The sequence below is a fragment of the Bos indicus x Bos taurus genome, chromosome 19 (assembly GCF_003369695.1).
Source record: "Bos indicus x Bos taurus breed Angus x Brahman F1 hybrid chromosome 19, Bos_hybrid_MaternalHap_v2.0, whole genome shotgun sequence".
Taxonomy (NCBI): domain Eukaryota; kingdom Metazoa; phylum Chordata; class Mammalia; order Artiodactyla; family Bovidae; genus Bos; species Bos indicus x Bos taurus.
In genome coordinates, this window is record NC_040094.1 from 18,373,316 (window position 1) to 18,399,944 (window position 26,629).

The 26,629-nt window shown below is 45.9% G+C and overlaps 1 protein-coding gene across 1 annotated transcript in view; it reads left to right on the plus strand.

Moving 5' to 3' along the window:
* Positions 1–9,556: 9,556 nt before the first annotated feature.
* MYO1D (myosin ID) overlaps positions 9,557–26,629 on the plus strand; it is a 356,856-nt gene continuing 339,783 nt past the window's right edge. Inside the window, exon 1 of the mRNA XM_027519558.1 lies at positions 9,557–9,952. Coding sequence (XP_027375359.1) covers positions 9,858–9,952 — 95 coding nt within the window. The 5' untranslated portion in view covers positions 9,557–9,857. The remainder of the gene's footprint in view (positions 9,953–26,629) is intronic.

The window sequence follows — 26,629 nt, forward strand, 5'->3', positions numbered from 1 at the left end:
TGATGGAGAACTTGGGATGTAACTTATCCATAGTGTAGGCTCAATTCTTCTGAATTAATCATTCCATAACGATGGAAGCTAAATTGAACCCTTCCGTGAAAGGAAAAGTGGTTCCCTCTTGTGCGTGCTAAGTCACTTAAGTCATGTCCGGTTCCCTCTTACCTGGTTGTCAGAGTCACATCCCACCTACCCCTCCAACACCTCCTTGCTTTTCACCATCTTCCTCTCTCATTTCTCTATTTAAAAACATAATATATGTCTAGAGCATATATTGTAGGATGATGTGAATTGGATATTTTAATGCAAAAAAGTAAGTAAAAACTGGCAAGTATCATCAAGGCTTTGCGAGATGGGACTCTTCGCTGTGGAGCGGGGGGCTTCCCAGGTGGCACAGTGGTAAAGAATTCACTTGCCAATGCAGGAGATGTGGGTTCGATCCCTGCATTGGGACATTCCCTGGAGGAGGAAATGGCAACCCCCCCTCCGGTATTCTTGTCTGGAAAACGCCATGGACAGAGCAGCCTGATGGGCTACAGCCCATAGGGTAGCAAAGGAGTTAGACAAGACTGAACACATACACACTCTTCACTGGAGCTGGGGAGCAGGAAGGGTCAGGCCAGGAAGGAACTGAATCAGTGTCATGATGTTAAGATGCTGGAGAGCATTTGAGGGAAGGGCGAGAAGATCAGATGTGTTGCCATGGGAATGTAGCACAGAAGGCCTGGCCAGATGGCATTCTCTCATTGCAAAATACTGGGCAAATTTCAATACCCTACTAAGTGTCAGACCTGTGGCTCTGCATGGCTATGGTAAAAAATTACCAATGGGATCACAAAACTCACACAGAGGAACATCAGGGGGTGATCAGAAGACCCACCAGCATCTATTAGAAATCTCAGTCTGCTAAAAAGAACTTGCAATCAATGATTACCTGCTAAATCATTTCCCTATTCTGAAGATAAAGGAAGTGAAGTGAAGTGAAGTGAAGTGAAGTCGCTCAGTCATGTCCGACTCTTTGCGACCCCATGGACTGTAGCCTACCAGGCTCCTCCCTCCATGGGCTTCTCCAGGCAAGAGTACTGGAGTGGGTTGCCATTTCCTTCTCCAGGGGATCTTCCCGACCCAGGGATCGAACCCCGGTCTCCTGAATTCCAGGCAGACGCTTTAACCTCTGAGCCACCAGGGAAGCCCGAATTCACCATGCTAGCTCATATTTATTGAGTGCCTACTATCTGCCTTGAATTATATAAAGCACCTTATAGACATCATCTCATTTCATGGTTTTAACACTTGGAGATGGGTTTTCTCATCTCTTTAACCAGGATAAGGAAACTGAGGCTTATCAAGATGACCTAAGATGTTCAAGGTCACACAGATGGCAAGTTGCCGAGCTACGAATTGAGCGCCAGTGTGTCTGACACCAAAATTCCCATCAATATTTCTCTAAGTTGGGCTCCCTGCCCACCTGCAGCAGAATCTCTTGGGCTGCTTACTAAAATGAAGAGCCCCAGCCCATATCCTATGCCACCAGTACAGGTATCTAAAGTTTGGGCACCTCTCTCTCTGCCTCTTGAGGGTGGGGATAATTCTACTCTATTCCATATGTGTGTGTGTGTGTGTGTGTGTGTGTATGCGTTAAGTCACTTCAGTCATGTCTGACCCTGTGACTCTATGGACTGTAGCCTGCCACACTCTTCTGTCCATGGGATTCTCCAGACAAGAATACTGGAATGGGATGCTGTGCCCTCCTCCAGGGGATCTGCCCAACCTGGGGTTGGAACCTGTGTCTCTTATGTCTTCTGCATTGGCAGGTGGGTTCTTTACCATTAGCACCACCTGGAAAGCCCATCCTATTCCGTACAGAAAGGCTAAATAGAGACTTGCAAAGGCGAGGGACAGTGGGAGAAAGTGGCTGTGACATGGCTAAGAGACAGCACAGTCCAACACCGACCCTAACGCTGAGAAGGCAGAGTGCAAAGATATCAGAGAAAATAGGGTTCTCTGGATAGAAACTCTAAAAGGCAGGTCAGCTCAAGAAAAACAGGAGGCTCCTCTTTTCACTGGCTGTGACCTTGGCGACCCCCCTTGATTACAATTCACCACATCCTGGTCCTCTCTTTGTGGAAGAACAGATACAAAGGGCAAACCAAGCTCATACATGGGGAGAGTAACACAAGCAGAGGTTGAGCAGAGGCTGGCATACATGGCATGGAGTGAGTCTGGGCAGTGATTCAGGGGTGAGGTTGAGGGAGAGGGTGGAGAGCTTACTTTTGTATGGTGATGTCTGCACGGTGCAGAAGAGGCCTAATGAGTCAGCTGGTGCAGGTTGATCCAGGCATTGCAGCGTATGGTGGAGGGGATTCAGGCATTGGGTGGGATCCTGGATCACATGGCCTCTGAGGTCTCCCAGGTCTTGTGGGTTCTACTTTGAAATCATTGAAAAATTTCTCCTGCGTCGATTTTTTTAGAGTTCAGGTTGTCAGAATTAGGATGGAAGCCTCATGATATTTCTTTTTTTTAATTAATTTTTATTATACTATGGTTGCTTTACAACATTGTATTATTAATAGTTTCTGCTGAGCAGCAAAGTGAATCAACCATCCAGATACATGTATCCCCTTTTTTGGACTTCCTCTCCATTTAGGTCACCACAGCGCATTAAGTAGAGTTCCCTGTGCTACACAATATGTTCTACTAATTATCCATTTTGTACATAGTATTAATAGTGTGTATATGTCAATCACAATCGCCCAATTCCTCCCACCACCCCACCTTCCCCCCTTGGTGTTCATACATTTGTTCTCTACCTCTGTGTCTCTGTTTCTGCTTTGCAAATAAGATAATCTGTACTGTTTTTCTAGATTCCACATATATGCATTAATATACATTTGATTTTTTCTTTCTGACTTACTTTACTCTGTATGACACACTCGAGGTCCACCACATCTCTAAAAATGACCCAGTTTCGTTCCTTTTCATGGCTGAGTAATATCCCAGACTTCTGTCTCTAGACAGTCTGAAGAATTAATCCAGTTGACTAGAAAAAGTCAGGGGGTCACACTTTAATTTTAACATTACCTTATTTCATGCTCTTAATTCTAGCTCTAGGACTCCTTCCAATGGCCCAAAGAGTTCAAGTTAGTGATTTTCTGGCACAGAGTATAGAGCGATGCCACATCCTCCCTAACATTTAATCCTACACCAACACACTCCATTTACAAATAAATTAGCTCACCAATTAACTCACCTACTTGATTCAAGAAATATCGGGACTTCCCTGGTGGCCCAGTGGTTAAGAATCCACTGCCAATGCTGGAGACACAGATTCAATCCCTGGTCCAGGACGATCCCACATGCCTCGGGGCGTTGAAGCCTGTGCACCACAACTACCGAGCCCGGGTTCTCGGTCCCCCAAGTCACAACTACTGAGTCCGAGGCCACAACTTCTGAAGCCCACGTGGTCTAGAGCCTGTGCTCCTCAGCACGAGAAGCCACTGCGGCGAGAAACCTGCACACTACAACTAGAGAGTCGCCCCCGTTCACTACAACTGGAGAAAGCCTTTGAGCAGCAACACAGACCCAGCGTCGTCAAAAATAAAATAAAATAAATATATGTATATATCTAAAGGGCATCAGGCACAGCTTGAGGGCTGGAGAGAAGATAAGGCATGGCCTCTGTCCTAGGGGGTTTAGGGCCATGCCTGGAAGCCAACTCCATGTGATAAGCACTTCTATAATTAGCAAAAAGGATACATTCCAGTGAAATGTTTACAGTCAGAAACTATGTTATTGCAGGCAAGGAAAATTCTGGAGGCAGTCTCGGGCTGTGTCTTCCTTTACCAGCTGACTTTGTCTTTCCTGAGGCCTTAAATATGTGGCTCTGTGCCCACTCCAGGGGATGCGCTCTTCGGACAGCCCTTGTCTGGTGATTCACGGGATGCTGACAGTGATGGCTTGCTTAAATTCTTCTCCGTTTCCCAATGATTAGAACCTCCCTTAGCTCAGGAGTTCTTCCTTTTTATTTTTAAAAATTTTTTTGGCTGTGCCTCGAGGCTTATGGGATCTTAGTTTCCCAACCAGGGATCAAACCTGGGCCCCGTCTGCAGTGAAAGCATCAAGGTCTTACTACTGGTCCCCTAGGGAATTCGAAAGGGTTCTTAACTTGTGATATGTTTTGGGCAATGTTGGTTTGGCCAAAAAGTCTATTTGGACTTTTCCAAAGTAGTTATGGGAAACTCAAATGAACTTTTTGGCCAACCCAATATGTATACGAGCAAGCTTCGTATCATTTCCATATAGTTGCAAGTGTATTATGAAGTTATTGTGCAACATAAATTTGCCTTTCTACTTTTGCTTTAGAATAAATGGGGCTTAAACCATAAACTTGGGTCTTGCCAAGTGGCGCCAATGAGCCCATCTGCCAATGCAGAAGACATAAGAGAGGCGGGTTCGATCCCTGGGTCGGGAAGATCTCCTGGAGGAGGGCATGACTGCCCGCTCCAGTATTCTTGCCTGGAGAAGCCCATGGACAGGGGAGGCTGGCGGGCTATAGTCCATAGAGTCGCAAAGATTCAGACACGACTGAGGCGACTTAGTACGCATGCGCAAATGCAATAAATTTATAAGATGCCCTTTGACTATGTTGTGTGACTGCGTTCTTCCTGGTCCTCCTGCTTCCGTCTTGTGGGTGAGCAGTGTTCCTGGACACAGCGCACCTGGTGAAGAGGAAGAAGGTGGGGCAGCCTGGAAGCATTCCGGGAAAGTAGACCAGGAGAGCAAATATGTGCTGTGGAAAACTCAGAGCTGATTTTTCGGGAGAACCCAGAACAGATCCTCTGCAGCAGGTGGCAAAAGCCGAGGGGTTTTTTGGACAACGGCTTTTTGTTCAGTGTGAACAAGAAGCGAGCCCTGAGACCTGCTGCCAGGGACAGGAGATGAGAAAGATAAATGCTGCACAAAGAACAGATTTTAAAAGTTTTTAAAATTTATTTATGGCTGCCCTGGGTCTCTGTTGCTGAGCACAGGCTTTCTCTAGCTGTGAAGACGGGGGCTACTCTCTAGTTGCGGTGCACACTTCTGTTGTGGACCACGGGCTCCAGGGTGAAGGTTCAGTAATTGCAGCACTGGGCTTAAGCTGCTCCTCGGCATGTGGGATCTTAGTTCCCAGACCTGGGATCAAACCCGCATCTCCTGCATTGGCAGGCGGATTCTTAAGTCAGCAGACCACTAGGGAAGTCCTAAAGAACAGATTTTTAATGCAGAAAATCTACCAATGAAGGTGGATTTCCAACCTCACATAACCCACAGATTCAGACCATTCCCTGTCCACTCATCAAGTAATAGTCTATTAGAGTTTCACATGCTAAGCACGTGCTATTAGGGGTCAGAGCTACTTTCCAAAACAGGACAGGAACAGCTTCCAGCCCTCAAGGTCCTGACACTCCAGTAAGAGATATGGACAATACTAGGTTCATTCGGGTGCATTCGGCCTGTAATGAGGGTAATGCTTCCAGGGTGCTGGGGGGTCACAGAGGAGGGATAACCGACCTGACTTAGAAGATCATGGAAGCCTTGCTGGAGGAAGTGATGTTACAGCTTACAGTGGAGGAATGAAGAGAAGTTAGCTGTTAAGAATTAGCAGTAAAAAAAAATCTGCCTGCAATCCAGGAGATGCAGGTTTGATCCCTGGGTTGGGAAGATCCCCTGGAGGAGGAAATGACAACCCACTCAACTGTTCTTGCCTGGAAAATTCTGTGAACAGAGGAGCCTGGTGGGCTACAGTCTATGGGGTCAAAAAGAGCTGAACGTGACTAAACAATTGGCAGTGTTAACTTTTATTTTGGTTTTTAGTACATTTTAAGCTGTAATACAAACCTATACATCCAAATGTTTATATCCAAATTTTTAATCACAAAGGAGATTAATAATGAGCGAATTTATTAGCTCTACAGTACCTTATATGAGTGCAGACCGCAGTGTTCAGTTTCTCCTGCCATTTCTAAGTATAATGGAACTTCTTATAAATGTGTCACTAATAAATGAGATTGTAGGCATGCACTGCCCTTTTAAACAGATGGATGGTAAACTGTACCAGTAACAAATTACTGATTAGCTCTGTCAATTAGCATTTTCTTGGTTCTGTACAACTGAATGGCTTCCCTGGGGGTTCAAATGGTAAAAAAAATCTGCATGCAATGTGAAAGACCTGGGTTTGATTCTGGGTTGAGAAGGTCCCAGGGAGAAGGAAATGAGAACCTCCAGTATTCTTGCCTGGAGGATCCCGGACAGAAGAGTCTGTTGAGCTACAGTCCATGGGGTGGCAAAAGAGTCAGACACGACTGAGCGACTAACACACACGTACAACCAAAACATCCATACGAAAGTAAACTGAAATCCTGAGGCTGATTTAAGGTGACGGTGAGCCCCACTGGACAGATCTGTGTTCATCAGGAGAGCCTCACTGGTCTCAATGCCTGATTATATACTAATTTGGGGCTTGAAATTGATAAAATACCCTTTGCATATGTTGTGTGTATGTTTTATACATTCAGCTCCTGTATAAGACATGGATAGATACAGCAGTTCCCTTGCTTTGGCCTTTTGAAAACCACAGCTATATCCTCCCATAGATCCAACCACTTTTGCTCTAACAATGCCAGGGTTCAGGGAAAACACAGCCATTCATTTTTCAGTGATCATTTCTAATGAGTCCCTGCTGCTGCTGCTGCTAAGTCGCTTCAGTCGTGTCCGACTCTGTGTGACCCCATAGACGGCAGCCCACCAGGCTCCCCCGTCCCTGGGATTCTCCAGGCAAGAACATTGGAGTGGGTTGCCATTTCCTTCTCTGATGTGTGAAAGTGAAAAGTGAAAGTGAAGTCGCTCAGTCGTGTCTGACTCTAGCGACCCCATGGACTGAAGCCCACCAGGCTCCTCCATCCATGGGATTTTCCAGGCAAGAGTTGCTCCCAATTGCACAGAATTTGGGATTTCTTCCTCTTTTTTTTTTTTTTTTTAAATTCTATTTTATGTTAAAATGTACCAGTGAAAACATTTTAAGAATGTATCATACTTTCTGCAATCACCTGCTTAGCTACTGACTCACCCACAAAAATGACTCAAGCAAAGGCCAGTCCTACCTTGGAAAGTACCTAGCCCAGAGGTCCTACTCCATTAATGAGGACACTGAGATCCAGGGAGGTGCCTTCTGAAGATGGGGAGCTACTTATGGTACTCAGACTGCGACTAGGCTCTGCCTGTGACTGAGACTGGGGTGACTTTCTGATGGCAGATATGCTCCCTTGGGAGGTGATCAAGCTGTCCACTTCTGTCTCTTGGCCACGGTGATTTGTTGGCAACTGAAGCAGACAGTGAGGCAGGGTCCTTAGGTCTGGTTTACTCATTTCACATTCAGCCATAGTGTTGGAGTCCAGCCAGGTCTTTGGGGGCTACTAGATTTGCTAGGCGGAGAAGGCAATGGCACCCCACTCCAGTACTCTTGCCTGGAAAATCCCATGGACGGAGGAGCCTGGTGGGCTGCAGTCCATGGGGTCGCTAAGAGTCGGACATGACTGAAGCGACTTAGCAGCAGCAGCAGCAGATTTGCTAGGAGGCTTTGAAATACAGTAAGTTCCCTACATACAAACATGTTCCATTCTGAGAGTGTGTTTGTAAGTCCAACTTGTAAGTTCAACCAAGTTAGCCTAGGGACCCAACTAACACAATTGGCTATATAGTACTGTAGTATAATAGGTTTATAATACCTGTCACAAAAATAATACACAAAAAACAAAGACAAAAAAGAAAACATTTTTAATCTTATAGTACAGTGCCTTGAAAAGTACAGTAGTACATCAGAACAGTCAGCATACAGGGGCTGGCATTGAGTGAATGCACAAGAAGAGTTACTGACTGGAGGTGGGAGAAGAGGTGGGAGATGGTAGAGCTGAAGGATAGTCAGCAATAGGAGATGGAGGGCAAGCTGCAATTTCACTTATGCCTGACACTGATGGAACACACTTGGAGATCTTTGAAAGTTCACAACTTGAAGGTTTGAATGTAGGGGACTTACTGTAGATGGTCCTAATAGAAACACAGGACCGAAGCAGTGCAGCTGCCTTAGAAACCATTTATGATAGATTTTCCCTGAGAAAATGCAGTCTGGGTTCCAAAAGAATTTTCCAGGATCAATGCACCTATAAATTGGAGACCACTTAAAACCCATTCTATCCCATTGGATCACTGTGCATTTCATACGTATGTGTGCAAGGCAGTACAACAGCTCCTTGGTGGGTGCCAAGGGGGAGATGGAAAAATTTAAGACACCATCCCATGCTCAAGAAGCCTACAACAATCTCAGGGAGAAGATACATAGATAGATGAAAAACAACAACAATATAAGGTAATACTTGATGACAAGCTTAGTTGTCATTGTTTTGTTTAGTTGCTAGTCATGTCTGACTCTTTGCAACCCCATGGACTATAGCCCGCCAGGCTCCTCTGTCCATGGGATTTTCCAGGCAAGAATACTGGAGTGGGTTGCCATTGCCTTCTGCAGGGGATCTTCTCGACCCTGGGATCAAACCCAGATCTCCTGCATTGGCAGGTGGAGACTGAGCCACGCTACCGCTCAGGCTAGCACTTTACCGCTGAGTCAAGTGGAAAGCCATTCTTAGGTAGGTGGAAGAGAAAAATGGATCAGGGAACACCGAGAAGGAAATGGAGAAGGAAAGCAATCTGCCAGGTGGCTAAACGCTGGGGCTCATAAGTCAAATGACCTGGATGAAATTGCAGCTTCCCCACTACTTAAGCAGCCTGTGGCAAGTTACTAACTTCTCTAAGTCCCTCAGAAAAATTCTGAGCACTTTTGATCCCCTCAACAAGCTAATTACTATTACTATTTCAGTCTGAGCGTGAACCATCATTTGAAGGATGGAGAGGATGTGAGCAGATCAGGAGAGAACGTCGCAGCCGAGTGTCAGAATCATCATGAATCATCCTCGTGAGAAGCTCCACGAGCTACTTTTGTTAACTTTGTTGGCATCTACCAAGCCCCTGGGAAAGATTGAAGGCGGGAGGAGAAGGGGACGACAGAGGATGAGATGGATGGAGGGCATCGCCGACTCAATGGACGTGAGTTTGCGTAAACTCCGGGAGTTGGTGATGGGCAGGGAAGCCTGGCTTGCTGCAGTCCTTTGGGTCGCAGAGAGTCGGACCCGACTGAGTGACTGAACTGAACCAAGCCCCGGGCGGGAGGCAGCAATCCTGGAAACTTGATTCCACCCACCTCCTACGTCCGCACTCCTCAGCACCGCCCCGCTGAGTGCCCAGCGACCGTCCCCAGAGGGCGCTGCCGCCCAGCCGCCGGGGCCGGAGCCCGGGGCGCGCCCCCGCCGGCTGCCCCGCGCGTGCGCGCCGCCCAGGTGAGGAGGCGGCGGCCTGCGCCCCGGCAGGGGCGGCTCCTCGGCTGGCGGGGCGGGGAGGCGGGGAGGCCGGGAGGCGGGGACAGGACGGGGCGGAGCGGGGCGGGCCGGTCGCGGGGCGGGGGCCAGACCAAGGCCAGAGGCGGGACCAGCCGCCGCCGTCTCCGTCTCGTTGTCCCGTCCCCCCACAGCGCCGGGCCGCCGCCGCGGGAGAAGCGGAAACTGCCGGGTGTGCCGCGCCGGCCCAGAGCGCGCCGAGGAGCCGCGGGGCGGCCTCCGTCCGGTCCAGATCCTCCGAGTGGCCACGGAGCCCCCTTCCCCGCGCCCCGCCCCGGCCCCGCCCGAGCTCGCCGCACGCCCCGGGGACCGGCCCCCCGCGCCGTCCGAGCGCGCCCACCTGAGTCCGTCCGCGCCCACCTGAGCCCGTGCGCCGGCACCATGGCGGAGCAGGAGAGCCTGGAGTTCGGGAAGGCGGACTTCGTGCTGATGGACACCGTCTCCATGCCCGAGTTCATGGCCAACCTCCGGCTCAGGTGAGGGCGGCGGAGCGGCCGTGCGCAGTGCCGCGAGCCTGCGCCTAGAGGGGGCGCCCTTGACGTGTGGCCGGATTCGGGGTGCAGCGGGGGGTGTCCGGGGTCCGCTAAGCTCGCTGGTTGCATACCGGGGTGCGGTCGCATCCGAGTGGAAGGGGCGTGCCGAGCTCCGGGGCTGCGCGTTCCAGAGTAAGGGGTGTCCTTGGGTGCCGTCCGGACGGAAGAGTGGGTATCGGGGGTGTGCCGAGCTGGAGGTTGCGCTTGGGGCCGGGCAGGCTGGTGCACAGCCCCCAGGTGAATGCTGTGGGCGGGCCGGGTGACCTAATGGAAACAAAAGTAAAGGGAAATAAAAACTTTCGGGAGAGTCCTGGCGGCCTCAAGCCCCTGGGAAGACTGGAGGGTTGTTTTGCAGAGAGACTGGGGGTCTCATCGTGGTTTCACACTTGGTTCTTTTTCGCTTTCGTCTTCTCCTTTATTTATTTATCTTTTCCTGGCGTGGTTCCATCACGTCATTCAGGATGCTATGGAGTGATCCCTGAGCCGTCTGTTCCGGGACGCTGGCTATTTTTTAGTTACTCTCTAAAAACGTAATTAGACACGTTTCCAGACATCGAAGAGACTGCTCTGCTTGCCAGTGCCAAGATAAACTGTCTGAATTTGACAAGGCATTCATGGTTTCAGTTTTTTTTTTTTTTTTCCTCAAGGAGTTGTGGATGGAGCCCTTGTGTTACTAACATCCTTGAGAATGTAGTCACAACTCAACGCCCCGGAATGGGCTTCCAGGGCGAATTTGTTTTAGAAAGGCTTTTACGTGTGATTATTACACTCCTGAGAGAGTAATATATGTAAGCAGAGCTTTAAAGTAGTTTGACTTAAAAAAAATTACAGTAAATGGAGTTTCAAAACTGAGTTTTTAGGGGGGAGAGTGTGTGTATGTGTTTGTGTTTCCTGAAAGTCCTGATACCATTTCTTGTACGATTTGAATATCACTCCATGCTGTGCTGTGCTAAATTTGTGAAAATCTTAATCTAGGTTAGGATGCTCAACTAATCCCACTTCTCAATATAAATTCCGGTGTTAACTTGAAGAATTTTTAAAACTTTTTTAATCTTCAAAATTGCAGTCCCCATAGTCATCATCTGCTCTTAGCCAGGCTTCATTATGTGCCATAGTAAGGAGCAGGGACCCAAACCGGTGTTCACCCACCACTGCAAAGGACTTTGAGCCAGTCTGCATGTCTGAGTTTCCTAATTTGTGAAGTAATGATCTCCAAGATTCTTCTGAATTACATTTTTTTTTTGCTTTCACATATCGTTGGTTGCAAAGCCTTGTTAGACTTGACTGTTAAGAAACATTGTTAACGTGAGCATAACTTAGCTCAGAAGAGAACTTAGAAATTTGCAATCTAATTCTGTATTATGCAGGATACTCTAGGACAGAGGTCCCCAAACTCTGGGATGTAATGCCTGATGATCTGACACCATGATAATAAAAATAAAGTGCACAATAAATGTAATGCATTTAAATCATCCTGAAACTACCATCCCTACCACCAACACCGCCCACCCTCCCCCCCAACCCCGCCCCGCCCCGCCCGCCCCCGCCCAAGGGAAAATTGTCTTCCACAAAACCCATTCCTGGTGCCAAGAAGATTGAGGAACACTGCTCCAGGAGGTAAGATGGGAGGGTCCAAAGAATTACCACGTGTGTCCTTACCTCTCAACAATGTGATGTATTAATAAAGATAGGGAGCAAAGTGAAAATTTCTATTCATTTAAATAATAGGTCAAGAAAACAACAGACGAGTTAAAGCTTTGTAGAGTGGAGATAGTTCTTTGCCAAGTAATTGGACAACCTAATTGTTCTGGGAGTTCAGCAGAGGGAGAGATGCCTTAGGCTGGCTCAGAAACACCTTCCAGAGGAGGAGAGGAGGGGTTGAGAGGAGTTGCAGAGGATGCATCAGATTGGTGTAGGTGGAGAACATTCCAGATGGATAAAGTGGCCAGCAGAGGAGTGAGGTTTAAAAGCTGATTTTGTTTGGGTGATGGGGCCTCCCTTGTGGCTCAGCAGTAAAGAATCTGCCTGTCAATGCAGGAGATGTGGGTTCGATTCCTGAATCAGGAAGATCCCCTGCAGAAGGAAATGGCAACGTACTCCAGTATTCTTGCCTGGAGAATTCCATGGACAGAGGAGCCTGGCGGGCTACAGTCCATGGGGTCGCAAAGAGTTGGACATGAATGAGCGACTGAGCATGCCCACGCTTGATCTTTGGATGATAGTGAATTGAGCTGTCTGGAGCAGAGGAGTAGGTGTTGGGGAGTTGTGGGTGGAATCAGCTCTCATTAGCATGACCTTGGCTAATGCCTAGGTTTCTAGGTCTACCTTATTCCCAGTCACTGGGTCAGTCAACATTCAGGTGTTACATGTTTCTCACTTGTGTGTGTACTCGACCACTCTGAGGATTGGCTGCAATTTCTCAGCGCACAGGTTCAGTGATTGTTGATGATTTACTTATAAGTTGGGAGGACTGGTTCCCAGGAGTCCTTAAAGGGTAGTCAAACCCTTGCCTCCTCCCCAGCTGTAAATCCTGATTATCCAGGTGGAAAGCAGGCCTCCTTCTGATTGGATTTCCTACCACCCCGATGTCCCTCCAGGCTATTCCAGTGTTTAGCTGTGTGGACTCCTGGGCTTATGCTCTGTTTCCCTCTGAAGAACGTGACCGGAAATGCACTGTAGAGCCAGGTGCTAATATGCCATGTAATGATTTCATCTCCCAAAATACAGGCGGTTGGTTCCTTGTTTAGTTGCTAGTCATGCCTGACTCTTCTGCAACCCCGTGGACTGTATCTGTCCATGGGATTCTCCAGGCAAGAATACTGGAGTGGGTTGCCATTTCCTTCTCCAGGGGATCTTCCCAACCCAGGGATCGAAGCCGAGTCTCCTGCATTGCAGATGGGGTCTTTGCCATTGGTCCACCAGGGAAGCCTAGTTGGTCCGTCCTAAGTGTATATTTATGGCTGTAGAGAGGTGAAATTTGAGTGTATTTCATCTCTCAGTGGATATGTGTGCACACACTCCATCATTCCTGCCTTGCCCAGGCTGCAGCTTTTCCTCTTCTGTTTGGAATGTCCTGTCCTTTGCTGTCTGTCTGGCTTTTTTCAAGGCCCTTTTGCTTCATTTATGGCCTGTGATGTGCATTTACACACTTACAGCTACAGTTGTATCAGGGGTCTGTGTCATCCAAACCGAATTTTAATTTTTCTGACAGTAGCACCCATTGTGACAACATTTTTTTTTTTGAAGCTTTTGTGACATTGTCCATTTAGAATGATCTTATTTTGATACTAGTCCAGCTTTCTTTTTCTTCTTGGGTAAATGCTCTATTTTAGACATCTATACAATTGATGTCACTTTCCCCTATTATCATTTAAAAAAATCAATGTAGGCATGTGTCTGTGCACGTGGGTCTGGAGGAGGCAAGACTCAAACGGTGATATGGATTAGCAACTGAACTGAATGTATCTGAGAAGGGGTTTCAGTTTGTGTTTTTTTACCCTTATACCCAAAACTGTTATCTTGAGGGTGGTCTTCTCTCCCTCCTACAAGTCTCTTGCTAGGGGAGATTTGTTCTACTTATTTGCTTTTCCTTTTTTAATTTATTTTTATCTTGCTGGGTCTTTGTTGCTGCACGTGAGCTTTTCTCTAGTTGTGGCAAGTGGGGGCTACTCTTGAGTTGCAGTGCTCGTGCTTCTCATGGCGGTGGCTTTCTCGTTTTGGAACACAGGCTCTAGGGTGTGCAGGTTTCAGCAGTTGCAGAACCAGGGCTCAGTACTTGTGGCTTGTGGGCTCTAGAGCGCAGACTCAGCAGTTGCGGCGCACAGGCTCAGTTGCTCCACGGCACGTGGGATCTTCCTGGACCAGGGATCAAACCAATGTCCCCCTGCACTGCAAGGTGGATTCTTAACCACTGGACCACCAGGGAAGCCCTGCTTTTCCTTTGAGTGGAGGCAGAGGTGTCGGCGGCTTTGGTGGTGGTGGTAGCCTCTTCACTGCACTTCCAGGGTCCTGTCAAGGAGTAAGATGCCTGCACAAGCGCGTCCTGCCTTCATGGGCAGGCCTGGTTCCCACCAACCCACCACATGGCCACTTGAAGTTTCATCCACGGCATCCCCACCATGTTCTTTCTGCTTTCTTCATAGCTGCTTCCTCTCTGGAGCCTTTAGTTCCTTTTTGTCCAAGCCATGTAGAGCATCGGGGCCTCACCATGCTCTCATTCACCCCTTAGCCATCCTCGAGCAAGGAGGAATGTGGATGGCTGTTCCTGGGGACTTTTGAGATGTCCTTTTCATATCGCAGGAAACCCTCCTTAGGCTTCCAGCGTCTAACTTTGTGGTGATTCCTGTTTTGAGAATAAGGCATCTGCCCAGCCTGATGTCTTGGCTCTTTAGAAATTTAACATGTCCTCTCTTCTTACTGGTTTTTCTCTTCCATGAAAGAAGTGATTTGAAGCACTGTGTTTACCAAAGCTGCAGGCAACTTCTCACCTTTAGTATAACACAGGGTCTTTCATATCTTTACTCAGACCAGACTTTCTGCCTGCTTTGTGCTGTTGACAATGCAGCAGGGTCAGGCTTTGTTGTTGGGGCGGGGTGGGGGGGGGTGGGGTAGGCTGTCCAGTGTGTTGTTACTTGTTAGCAGCATCTCTGACCTCTACCTGGGCTTCCTAGGTGGTGCAGTGGTAAAGAATCTGCCTGCCGGTGCAGGAGCTGCAGAAGACACAGGTTCGATCCCTGGGTTGGGAAGATCCCCTGGAGTAGGAAACAGTAGCCAACTCCAGTATTCTTACCTGGAAAATTCCATGGTAGGAGGAGCCTGGTGGGTGAGAGTCCGTGGGGTCGCCCCCGGGCCTCCCCCCGACCCCCGTGACAGGAGCTCCGTTCCCTTCCCAGATGACAACCAAACATGTTTCCAGATGTTACCAAGTATCCCCTGGGGGAGGGGGCAAAATTGGCCCCAGTTGAGAACCCCTGACCTGGGCTGTTCTCAGTCCCTGGAGTGTCCTCCCCCTACTCCCTGCCCTCATTCCCAGCCTGTCACACTCTTAGTGGTTCTGCAAGACCAGTTCTGAGAAGTCTTTCCCAGTCCTCCGAGGCACAGGTTAACCGCGCCCTCACCTGTGCACCCAGGGTACGTGGGCGCTTGACGGTAGCTGTTAGGATTTATCATGTTCTGTTGTTCTCTGCATGCCTTCATTCCCACCAAATTGTGAGATTCCCCAAAGCCCCAGGGCCTGTCCAGAGGTGGATCCAGGTTGTGTGGTCTTTTGAAATTCAGCTGGGCAGGGGGGACCACCTCTAAGGAAAAAAGTATACATTATGAATGTCACATTAGATACAGGGCTTTGGAAGGGGCAAGCACAGGTGAGTGGCTGTGAAACAAACCCACCTCTAGTCCTTCTGCATTTTCTGTCATGCTCTAGGACTGAGCATCTATGCCTTCAATACATTTTAAAATGAGTGAACTGGGAATTCCCTGGTTAGAGTTAGGACTGCACGCTTTCACTGATGAGAGATCCTGGGTTTAATCTCTGGTCCGGGAACTAAGATTCCACAAGCCATGCGGCGCGGCCATAAAATAAAAAAGAAAAGAAAAAAAATGAGTGAATTAAGCCATCAAATGTTGGCTGAAGCCCGTGGAATTCTTAACTAAAAAAAAAAAAGCATACAATAATCTCAAAATATTGTACTAATTTTAAGACAACCTTAGTGTGTGGGAGAGGAGCTGGAGCAGTGAGTTTTAGAATTAGTAGAAAGGCAATGAAGAGGTGATCGCTATTTCTCTCTCTCTCACTTGCCACACAGCCTCTGTGCCCTTTCTGCGGCTGTTTGACCACACAGAAAATTAGATAAGACAGACGGCCCCTCTTGTTTACTGGGGCAAAACCTCAGGAACCCTGGTGGTCCCCAAGCATGGGTCAACCTGTGATTGGCTCAGAGCTCTCTTGCAAAGTAGCTGTAGTTAGAGTCACAGGAGAGGTGAATGGCACACTAAATCTTTTTGGCTTGCATGTGAAATTCTTTGGCAGCCACTTTTAGAGGCCTTCGGAAAAGGACAGTTTGCTCCGGGCCTGTTTTGCACATTGGCTTCATATTGGGACAAAAAAATGAGAATTTGGGTTTCGGAGCTGCCATTTGGAGTGAATCACCCTGCCGTCTTGTTTCCTTTCCTGCTCCTGACAGATTTCCAAGACTATTTTTATTCGGGGTCATTGGTTGACCCTGGAGACTTCTGCTGAATTTAGCTCCCAAACAGAGCCAGATGTGGGTGGGATCGAGACCTCAGAAGCTGCTACTGGTGCGTTTCATCGCAGGTCCCGAGGATTTAACATCTTTTTTAAAGAGATTGGCTCTTTGCTTAACTTGGAGACGAAAATGGGGAAGCTGGTGGAGATAGAAGTGTGTTTGCTTAGTGACTCATGGGTAAGTTGTCAGCGCTGTGAGTTATCCTGATGTGGAGAGCTGTTTGCTGACATGTTCACCTGAGTCTGAGCCAGCTCAGCAAAAAGGACCGGATCTCATGGACCGACCTCATCTTATGATAACTCTCTGGCCTCCATCACTGTGTTGCTGCTGGAACTGGATTGGGTCATGTGTCATTGCCCAGCCATGGTCAAGCCTATCTAGTGGGATCTGCTGTCCACAGTGGCTCCATCCCCACTGGGGATGTAACTTGGTGATGAGCCTCACTGACGTGGTAACAAACATGTTACCTCACTAACAAAAAGTCCATTAGATTCACACAGGGGTTCAGAGGGTAGCAGCAGTTTTAAATACACATTGCAAATCTCTCTCTCTCTGCCTACTCAGTTCCTTGGTTGAGATGATAGTTTTACTTCCTGTGGGATGCAGGCTCCCTTTGGTTCAACTGCTATGTAATTACTGGGCAGATCTCTTAATAGGTGGTATTTCCCAAACTTTAGTTTTGGGCATTTATGGGAAGAAGAAATGGGAGTGCATGCTGGAGGGCAGTGGAAAGAGGCTTTGAGACCTGATGGACCCTGTTCAAATCCCCTCTTCACTTTCCCTCTTTTTAGCATCATGCCTTAGGGTAAGTTAACTTCCCTCAATTAACTCGTATATGTTAACCTCAAGTTCCCTTTCTTAGGGTTATTGGGGTGAAATCACGTGATGTGTAAAAGGTGCCTATATGGTTCTTGGTTCATAATTCCCTCTCAACTAACATTAACTCCATTTTCGGAATCCTGCCCTGACTCCGTAACTGTAGAAGAGCTAGCTGTTCTTACCTTCTTTCCTCACAAAGACAAAACCATTTGGCTTTATTTGGGGGGCAAGAATGAAAGGTGTTCTAGAAGAGGTTGGGGTTACCTAGTGGAGAGAGCAAAAGCATTGGAGACAAATAGATCTGGGCTTTCACTCTGTCTCTGTCCATTACTGCTATGCCCATGGCCTTGGACAAGTTGCTTCACCTGCCTGAGCCTCAATTTCTTCATCTGTAAAGATGAAGGGTTATCGTGAAGATAAAGTTCTACCACCTGTCAGACACTCCAGCATGGTACCCATAGCATACTACCAGGAGATGCTCAGCAGATGGTCCTCTTTCTCTCCTCTGCATCCCCTGTCAATGCAGCCCTGTGGACTGAGTGCCCATGCTGCTTCCCAACTCTCTCCATGACTATCACACACATAACCTTGCTCCCTTCAGGGTTACCACTATTTAGTTCCTGGAAACTGTTTTAAGCATTCTGAGAAAGGAGATCAGCTGTTCATATTATTCATAAATGTTCCAAAATATTTTATTCTTCGTGTTTACTGTTCCCTGCTGAATGTTGGTGACATTGGGAAGTCCCCAAGCACTATAGCTGGGTGATGAGCTTTTAAATAGTCTTTTTTTTTTTTTTTTTTAATCTCTAACTTATTTCCTTATTTAACTAGAGACCTTATGTACTTTTAGTATAATCACCTGGCTTTCGAGCTGACAACTACTTGAATTCTTGCTGTGTGCTTATCACTTTGTTGGGCACTTCAGTGGGGGCTACTTAAAAAAAAATTATTGTTCTTTGGGGGAGTAGCTTAACTGGGAGTAAAAGATACCTTTATACATAGATCAACATCAAGTAGAAAATGATTGAACCAAAATGAATGTGACAGACAGTTGTTCTAAGGGCTTCCTAGAGAGAAGGAACCAGTGAACCAGAATTTTTTAAAAACAGAACTGATGACAGTGTAGTCAAGAGTTGTTTATATATTATGTACTGGAGTTCTCAGGGAATTCAGAAAAAGAAAAAACGGGGTTGGGAGTAGGTTGTGCCCTGTGGAACAGGTAGAACGTGAGCAGACCCTTGTTGGAAGAAGAGTCTCATCGGGAGGCACCCCTGTTGCCTGGGCCCCCACATCCTAGCCCCCTCTCTGCCTCCCTCCACTCTCAGCACCAGTACACTGGCCGTGCCACTCACCAGCTTCCACTGCTCAAAAATGTCTCCTCCCCCGACCATGATTGACACTCCTGTCCTATGCTGCCTCAAATTCTCCCAACTAAAGACTGAGTCAGGCTAAGAATCTTCTTCCGATTTCGTTCCGCTTTACAGCTGAGTAATATCCCACTGGGTTTCCCAGGTAGCTCAGTGGTAAAGAATTTGCCTGCCAGCACAGGAGACGCAAGAGATGCAGGTTTGATCCCTGGGTTGGAAAGATCTCCTGGAGGAGGAAATGGCAACCCAACCCAGTATTCTTGCCTGGAAAATTCCATGGATAGAGGAGCTTGGTATGCTGAAGCCACAAAGGGTCAGACACAACTGAGTGACTGAACACATACACACACAGTCTTTGAGCCTAGAAGAGGAAATGGAAAAAAAAATTTTTTTTCTTTATTTTATGCCTAATGACAGAACTTCTAGGACTCAGCACCCAGACTGTGTGGTAAAGACTCTTGTTATTCCATTGTGGGTTAGAGACATAGTGAGCCAGCCTGTGACTCTCGTCATAGCTTTCAACATTTAATGCTGAAATAGAATGGCCCACTTTTGGAAGGGACAGGGTTCTGATAAATGACTTTAATCTATGGAAGAGGAATTTGAGAGCCTCCACTGGTTCCTTTTTGAAACTTTGCCACCTCCCCATCTCCTCCTTGTCTCAGCTGCACCCTGAGGATGTCCCAGTTTCTGATCTGGACAGAGCTGCTCGCTGAGGAGTAGTTACTTTAAGTCTCAATGAGACCATCTTCGTTCCCCCTGTTTCTGCTCATAGGTGCACAATGTAGAAGTGGATTTCACTTTAGTGAGACTAAAGCATTAATTCTAGTAAAGCTGTTTTGCTTTAATAAAACAAATTTTTACTGCTGAGAATGTGAAGTATGCAAAAGTGTTAGTAAGTAGCTCAGTCGTGCCTGACTTGTTGCGATCCCATGGACTGCAGCTCACCAGGCTCCTCTGTTCATGGAGTTCTCCAGGCAAGAATACTGGAGTGGAGAGCCATTCTCTACTCCCAAGGGGTCTTCCTGACCCAGGGATTGAACCCAGGTCTCCCCCATTGTGGGCGGATTCTTTACAGCCTGAACCATCAGGGAAGCCTACGGCTGAGCATAGCTTTCTCCAATTCAAGTTTCTATTAAAACAAAAACAACAACAAAAACAAGCAAACTTCTCGAATAGATGGAAAAGTGCATCAGGAAACAAACCCAACTTTGCTTTCATTCCTCCTCTTATCTCCACTTATCTCCCACAGTCATATTACTAAGACTTGGGGGGGGAATAACCACTTATATACACCCGCATCCCTTAAGCGCTAAAAGCCAGTGAGTTAGTCCCCAAAAATGGCTTCATCTAAAACAATGAAGCAAACACCAAGAGACACTCAGACAGTTTCTCCCCCTCTGCCCACAAAGTCGGCTTTGAGTAAGTTGTACAATAGAGGATCGTCCGCAGCAGGGTCAGGGCGATCCCAAAGGAATCTCAAACTGCTTCTTTGTGTTCAATATAAAGTCGAGAAAAATGTCATAGTCAATTAAAAAAAAAAAAGGCAAACTCCATTAAAAAAAAAAAAACAACTTACATTTATTTTGGATCACCCTAAACTCAGTTTTATTTCATTTGGGCTTTTATGAACATCTCTGTCACTTAACATTTATTGTAAGAATAGTCTTTTGATCATGAGGTTGAGTTAAGTCTGTATCTGCCATCCTATGTTACTTGTAATTAAGAAGAAAACCTTTTAAAAAAAAATCCTCAAATTTACCAATCTCTAGAGCAGTTTAAATGTAAGTACAACTGTGAGGGGGTTTTTTTTCAGTTGTGTTCAACCTGTGCTGTCAATTCACATTTGTGTCCTATCTCTAGCAAGTCCTGAGAGTAACTTTATCTTCTTTATCTCTGAAGGCTTATTCCCAGGCATTAAGAACAAGATGTTTTCACTTCTATAAGTGAATGAATAAATGCATGCATAATATCTTCACATCTTTGATTCCTGCCTGAACTATATATTTTCCATATTTCATGTATTGATTGCATTTTGCAGATTTAAAAATCTGATTTTTCTCTTGTAATTCCAGTCTTTGAGAAGATAGAAAAATAAAAACTACCATTACTCTTGGGGGAGAAAAAAGGCACTAAAATATGTCTGGGGTCCTTGTGAAATGGTAGAGGTTTTTTTTTTCTTTCCTCTTTTCTAAGGCTTGTAGAACTCAGACATGTGGAGCTTGTCATTGGATAACAAGGGGAAACGTACTTGAGTGCAATCTGGTGTTCAGTTCAGTTCAGTCGCTCAGTCATGTCTCACTCTTTGTGACCCCGTGAATCGCAGCACGCCAGGCCTCCCTGTCCATCACCAACTCCCGGAGTTCACTCAGACTCAAGTCCATCGAGTCAGTGATGCCATCCAGCCATCTCATCCTCTGTCATCCCCTTCTCCTCCTGCCCCCAATCCCTCCTAGCATCAGAGTCTTTTCCAATGAGTCAACTCTTTCCATGAGGTGGCCAAAGTACTGGAGTTTCAGCTTTAGCATCATTCCTTCCAAAGAAATCCCAGGGCTGATCTCCTTCAGAATGGACTGGTTGGATCTCCTTGCAGTCCAAGGGACTCTCAAGAGTCTTCTCCAACACCACCGTTCAAAAGCATCAATTCTTCGACACTCAGCCTTCTTCACAGTCCAACTCTCACATCCATACATGACCACTGGAAAAACCATAGTCTTGACTAGATGGACCTTTGTTGGCAAAGTAATGTCTCTGCCTTTGAATATGCTATCTAGGTTGGTCATAACTTTCCTTCCAAGGAGTAAGCGTCTTTTAATTTCATGGCTGCAGTCACCATCTGCAGTGATTTTGGAGCCCAAGAAAATAAAGTCTGGCACTGTTTCCACTGTTTCCCTATCTATTTCCCATTAAGTGATGGGACCAGATGCCTTGATCTTCGTTTTCTGAATGTTGAGCTTTAAGCCAACTTTTTCACTCTCCTCTTTCACTTTCATCAAGAGACTTTTTAGTTCCTCTTCACTTTCTGCCGTAAGGTGGTGTCATCTGCATATCTGAGGTTATTGAGATTTCTCCTGGCAATCTTGATTGCAGCTTGTGCTTCTTCCAGCCCAGCGTTTCTCATGATGTACCCTGCATAGAAGTTAAATAAGCAGGATGACAATATACAGCCTTGACGTACTCCTTTTCCTATTTGGAACCAGTCTGTTGTTCCATGTCCAGTTCTAACTGTTGCTTCCTGACCTGCATACAGATTTCTCAAGAGGCAGGTCAGGTGGTCTGGTATTCCCATCTCTTTCAGAATTTTCCACAGTTTATTGTGTTCCACACAGTCAAAGGCTTTGGCATAGTCAATAAAGCAGAAATAGATGTTTTTCTGGAACTCTCTTGCTTTTTCCATGATCCAGCGGATGTTGGCAATTTGATCTCTGGTTCCTCTGCCTTTTCTAAAACCAGCTTGAACATCAGGAAGTTCACGGTTCACTTATTGCTGAAGCCTGGCTTGGAGAATTTTGAGCATTACTTTACTAGCATGTGAGATGAGTGCAATTGTGCGGTAGTTTGAGCATTCTTTGGCATTGCCTTTCTTTGGGATTGGAGTGAAAACTGACCTTTTCCAGTGCTGTGACCACTGCTGAGTTTTCCAAATTTGCTGGCATATTGAGTGCAGCACTTTCACAGCATCATCTTTCAGGATTTGAAATAGCTCAACTGGAATTCCATCACTTCCACTAGCTTTGTTCGAAGTGATGCTTTCTAAGGCCCACTTGACTTCACATTCCAGGATGTCTGGCTCTAGGTGAGTGATCACATCATCGTGATTATCTGGGTCGTGAAGATCTTTTTTGTACAGTTGTTCTTCTGTGTATTCTTGCCACCTCGTCTTAATATCTTCTGTTTTTGTTAGGTCCATACCATTTCTGTCCTTTATCGAGCCCATCTGGTGTTAGCAAGTTGATTAAATTTTGACCAGCATCAAGATGCCTTTATATAACTTTGTATCATCTGTTGACTGTCACTGAAGGGACATGGTTTTATACAGCAAGTCCAGTGACACAGATCACATAGATTGGTGCTCTTTCAGTCTGCATTCCCTGGTGTCCTCGGCCATGGGGCTGCCTGAGAAGTCGCCGTAGTAGGGATGGAGTGGTAGGGAGGCCAAGTAGGGATGGAGTAGGGCTTCAGCCCGCCTCCACCCCCCGCCCTTCAAACAGAGCAGCTCTGTATTTACATACTGGGGTTCCCAGGGTTTTTTTTTTTTTTTAATATTTATTTATTTTACTGTATCAGGTCTTTGTTGCTCCGCAGCATGTGGGATCTTAGTTCCCTGGCCAGGGATCGAACTCAAGTCCCCTGCATTGGAAGGTGGATTCCTAACCACTGGATTCCTGATCCAGGGAAGTCCTAGGAATTTTTTTTTCCTTGATAAGCTAATTATTTTTTCATTGAAGTATAGGTGATTTACAATATTATGGTAGTTTCAGGTGGACAACAAAGCCGTTCAATATTCCTATAGATTATACTCCATTTAAAATTATTACAAAATAATGTCTATATTTCCCTATGCTGTACAATATATCCTTGTTGCTTATTTATTTTATACATTGGTATCTCTTCCTTCCTTCCCCTGTCATGCCCTTCCCCTTTTCCCTCTTCCCAGTGGGATCACATGGTTGTTCTCTGTGTGACCAAGGAATTTTTTGTTTGAGGAGAAATGCTATCATATTAAAAAACCAGTTTGAAAAGCACTGTTCTAAGTGGTTGTTTTCCAGATGGTGTTTACCTTGCAAACACATACACACACGTGCACAAAATTAGAAATATTTCCAACCAAAATGACTTTAAAAGTGGCATTGTGGTATGACATGAACCAAGGAAATATTTCAGTTATCCAAACTTAAATATGGCTATACTATTATACAGTATGACAAAAACAATTTATTTTGGTTCTCTGAGCCTCTACTGTCTGGTTTTAAAATGGGAATGATCCCTACATTAGAAGGTTATTTCATAAAATGAGGTCATAAGTGGCTTATTTATTGTTCTAAACATATCGAGGGTGCTCAAGTCTAATGGTCTCTCATTTTTGTTTCCTTAAATGTAAGAATGTAAGTTCTTTCCTAAAGAACTTAGATCGTGATGATTATAGTTACGAATAACTGTTTTCACACCTCTGGGGTTTATTGAGGTATGTGTGATGTTTTGTTCCCCACCCAATGGTTCTGAATCATTTAACATATTAGATATGCAGTTAAGTTTCTGTAGCTTCCCTTAGTGTGCCTTCCCTGTGAATTCTCTGTCCCCTCTTAATCCACAAATCTGATCCGCCCTGGGACTAGCCCATGGAAGGGGAAAGAGAGAAGTTAACTAAATTCTAATGAAGAGTGAGGGGCTGTCTTGGGTGTTTCAGTTGTGGAGCACAAGTTTTGAGATGTCTGTGTATCTTCTCTGCTCAGATTTTTTTTTTTTTTTAATTGCTTTGATGTGTGACGTCAAGACTGAGTTCTGAGTCGTAGACAAGCTGCTACTCCAAGACTTACCCCCGTCCTTGGTGTTTGTGTGTGGTTAACCATGCTGCCTGGGTTTTTCCACACTGTGTGCACTTTATGATTGATTGTTGATTTGCAGGAGGTGGTAGCTATTGGCAGAATCTGTTATCATTTGAATCTCTGCCTCCTAGGTTCCTGGTTTATCTGAAAGCTTTACTGAAAAGAAACCTGTTCTTTAACTTCATTATCCTGGCTTGGTAATTCTCCAGTTCAGCTTTGTTTCAGAATTTCCTAGCTCTTAAAATATCCAGATTCCCAAGACTCTGCCTCCTGGAGACGTGGATTTTTTCAGCTTCATTCATACCCAGGTGATTCTCAAGTGCAGCCGGGTTATGGACTGCAATCTCAGGCTACTGGTTTTGCATCCACAGTTGTGTTCTGTTGATGTTATGTGGGATGTGAACTGACTGGTATGTTAACAAATGTATCAAACCTTTTCCAAATAATCAGTGTTCTTAGCTCCGTTGTGATTACTGAATCAATTTAATTATTTGGTAGTCCTGTTTTACTCTTCATCTGTACATTTTCTTTTGCTCTTAGCTTTGTGATTGTCTACTTTTAGCATACTTAGAAATTTAGCATATTTAGAAATAGTATATATGTTATTTCTTTCTGTCACCAGATTCGCCATACCCGAAAAAAGTATAACCATACCATCCTTGTTAATACCTTGATATATGTCCTTATATTGTTTTATGCATATGTAAATGTATATATTTTAAAATTTGGTATCTTCCTGTTTAAACAAGATAATCTTTTGTCAACAGTTTTTCTCTTATAGTGTCTTCAGCATTTTTCCATGTCCTTAGCTTGTTACTGAAAATATGACGGGGATTTCCCTCATGGTCCAGTGTGTGGTGTGTGTGTACTCAGTCGTGTCTGATGCTTTGTGACCCCATGGGCTGTAGCCCGCCAGCCTCCTCTCTCCATGGGGTTTTTTCCCAGGCAAGAGTACTGGAGCGGGTTGCCATTTCCTCCTCCAGGGGATCCTCCTGACTCAGGGATCAAACCCACGTCTCCCACATTGCAGGCGGATTCTTTACCACTGAGCCACCTGGGTTACCAGCCGCAGAGACATACAAAACTGGTAAACAAAAGAATAATTACAGGTAGTAATAAGCGCTCTGAAGGAAAGGGCAGACTTCCTTTCCAGGGGAAGCAGCAGTGGTGTGTGTTCATGCCACAGAGAAGGCATTTCATGAGGAAGTTGACTTTAAGTGGAATCAGAAGGAAGAGGAATCTGGGGTAGGGGGTGGGTGAGGGGAGGCAGGTGTGGGGTATCAGAGAGGGAAGGGAAATCAGAGAGGGAAGGGTGGTTTAGGCCAGGCAGAATGAATCACGAGAGCAGAGTATGAGACATTGACAGACACATGGACCCGTGGTGAAGCTGAAGGGAATTTAGTAAGGCTGGAGTCTCTGGACAGAGTAGGGCCAGGTAACAATGAAGGTCAGGACTACACTTTGTAAAGGGCCTTGGGAATGAAGGGCTCAGACTTGAAGGGCACTGGGAAATCCTGAAGGGCTTCCCACATCCTGCAGTCACTTCAGATTGTTAGCAGGCTTTTAAGTCTCTGGGTTCAGCTGCCAAAACTCCCCAGGTCTGGTGGCTGTTATGAATGTTTATTTTTGTCAAATTGGTGAATGGATTGCGGAGTTGGCAATTACTTTCTACGCTTTGCCTTCAGCAATAGTAAACACATATACAGTTCCATCTTGATTTGTGGGATATAGCGGAGCTGTTTCTTGGAATAGGAGCTCGAAAGCAGTGCTGTGGATTTGAAATCAATCTCACTAATGACTAATAGACTACAGCTGACTTTTGGGAGCTGCTTTTTCTGATTTTATGCTTCAGGCAAGAGAAGAAGGGAATTTTGAACCATTTCCCTGATGAAATCTCTAGGGTGTAGAATTTTAATGCCAGAAGGGAACCTGGAGGTTCTCTTACTGATGTTACAGATACATGAAGTTAGAAACACATGTGACTCACATAAGTCACATAAAAAATTATGTGATTTCTTCCCCCAAGATTCTCCAATAGTCTAGTAGCACTGTTATTCCTGGAGCAAAAATCTCTGATGTCCTAGCTCTGTATTTGTTCTTTTGTTTCTCTCTTCTTTACTCTCTGGTGTTTTGCAATCAAGTAGCAGTGCTTTAACTTGCTTTTTCTTTCCCCACTTGAAACAGACTTACTTAAAAAGATCTAAGCAGGTTACAACAATGAAGAAGTTAGCTACCTAAATATGCAGTAAATTGCTAGTTCTTTTACTGAAGGGCAATGATATAAATACAAAATAACATTTTAGGAATGCCAAAGATGAGGGTTTTATGAGCCTTATTATGCATCAGTATCCACCTGGGCTCTATGGAAGGGAAAAAAAGGGACTTGAAAGTGCTACTCTGGCTCATCTTGTCTCCCCTGGAGGGCTGTGTAGTTCTCACTGCTCTGTATCAGGTAAAATGCTGTTGGCTGCTGCTAAAAGAAACCCTGATCAGAGCAGCTTCCACCAAAAGGAAATATGTCATCTCACACAATCAGAAGTCAGTGATAAAAGGAGCTCTGGCTAGTCCTTAAGGGCTCTGGCTCCTCTGGTCTGAGGTGGTCTCAGCCTTGTCCGAGCGCTGGTCTTGTCCTCATGCTGGTTG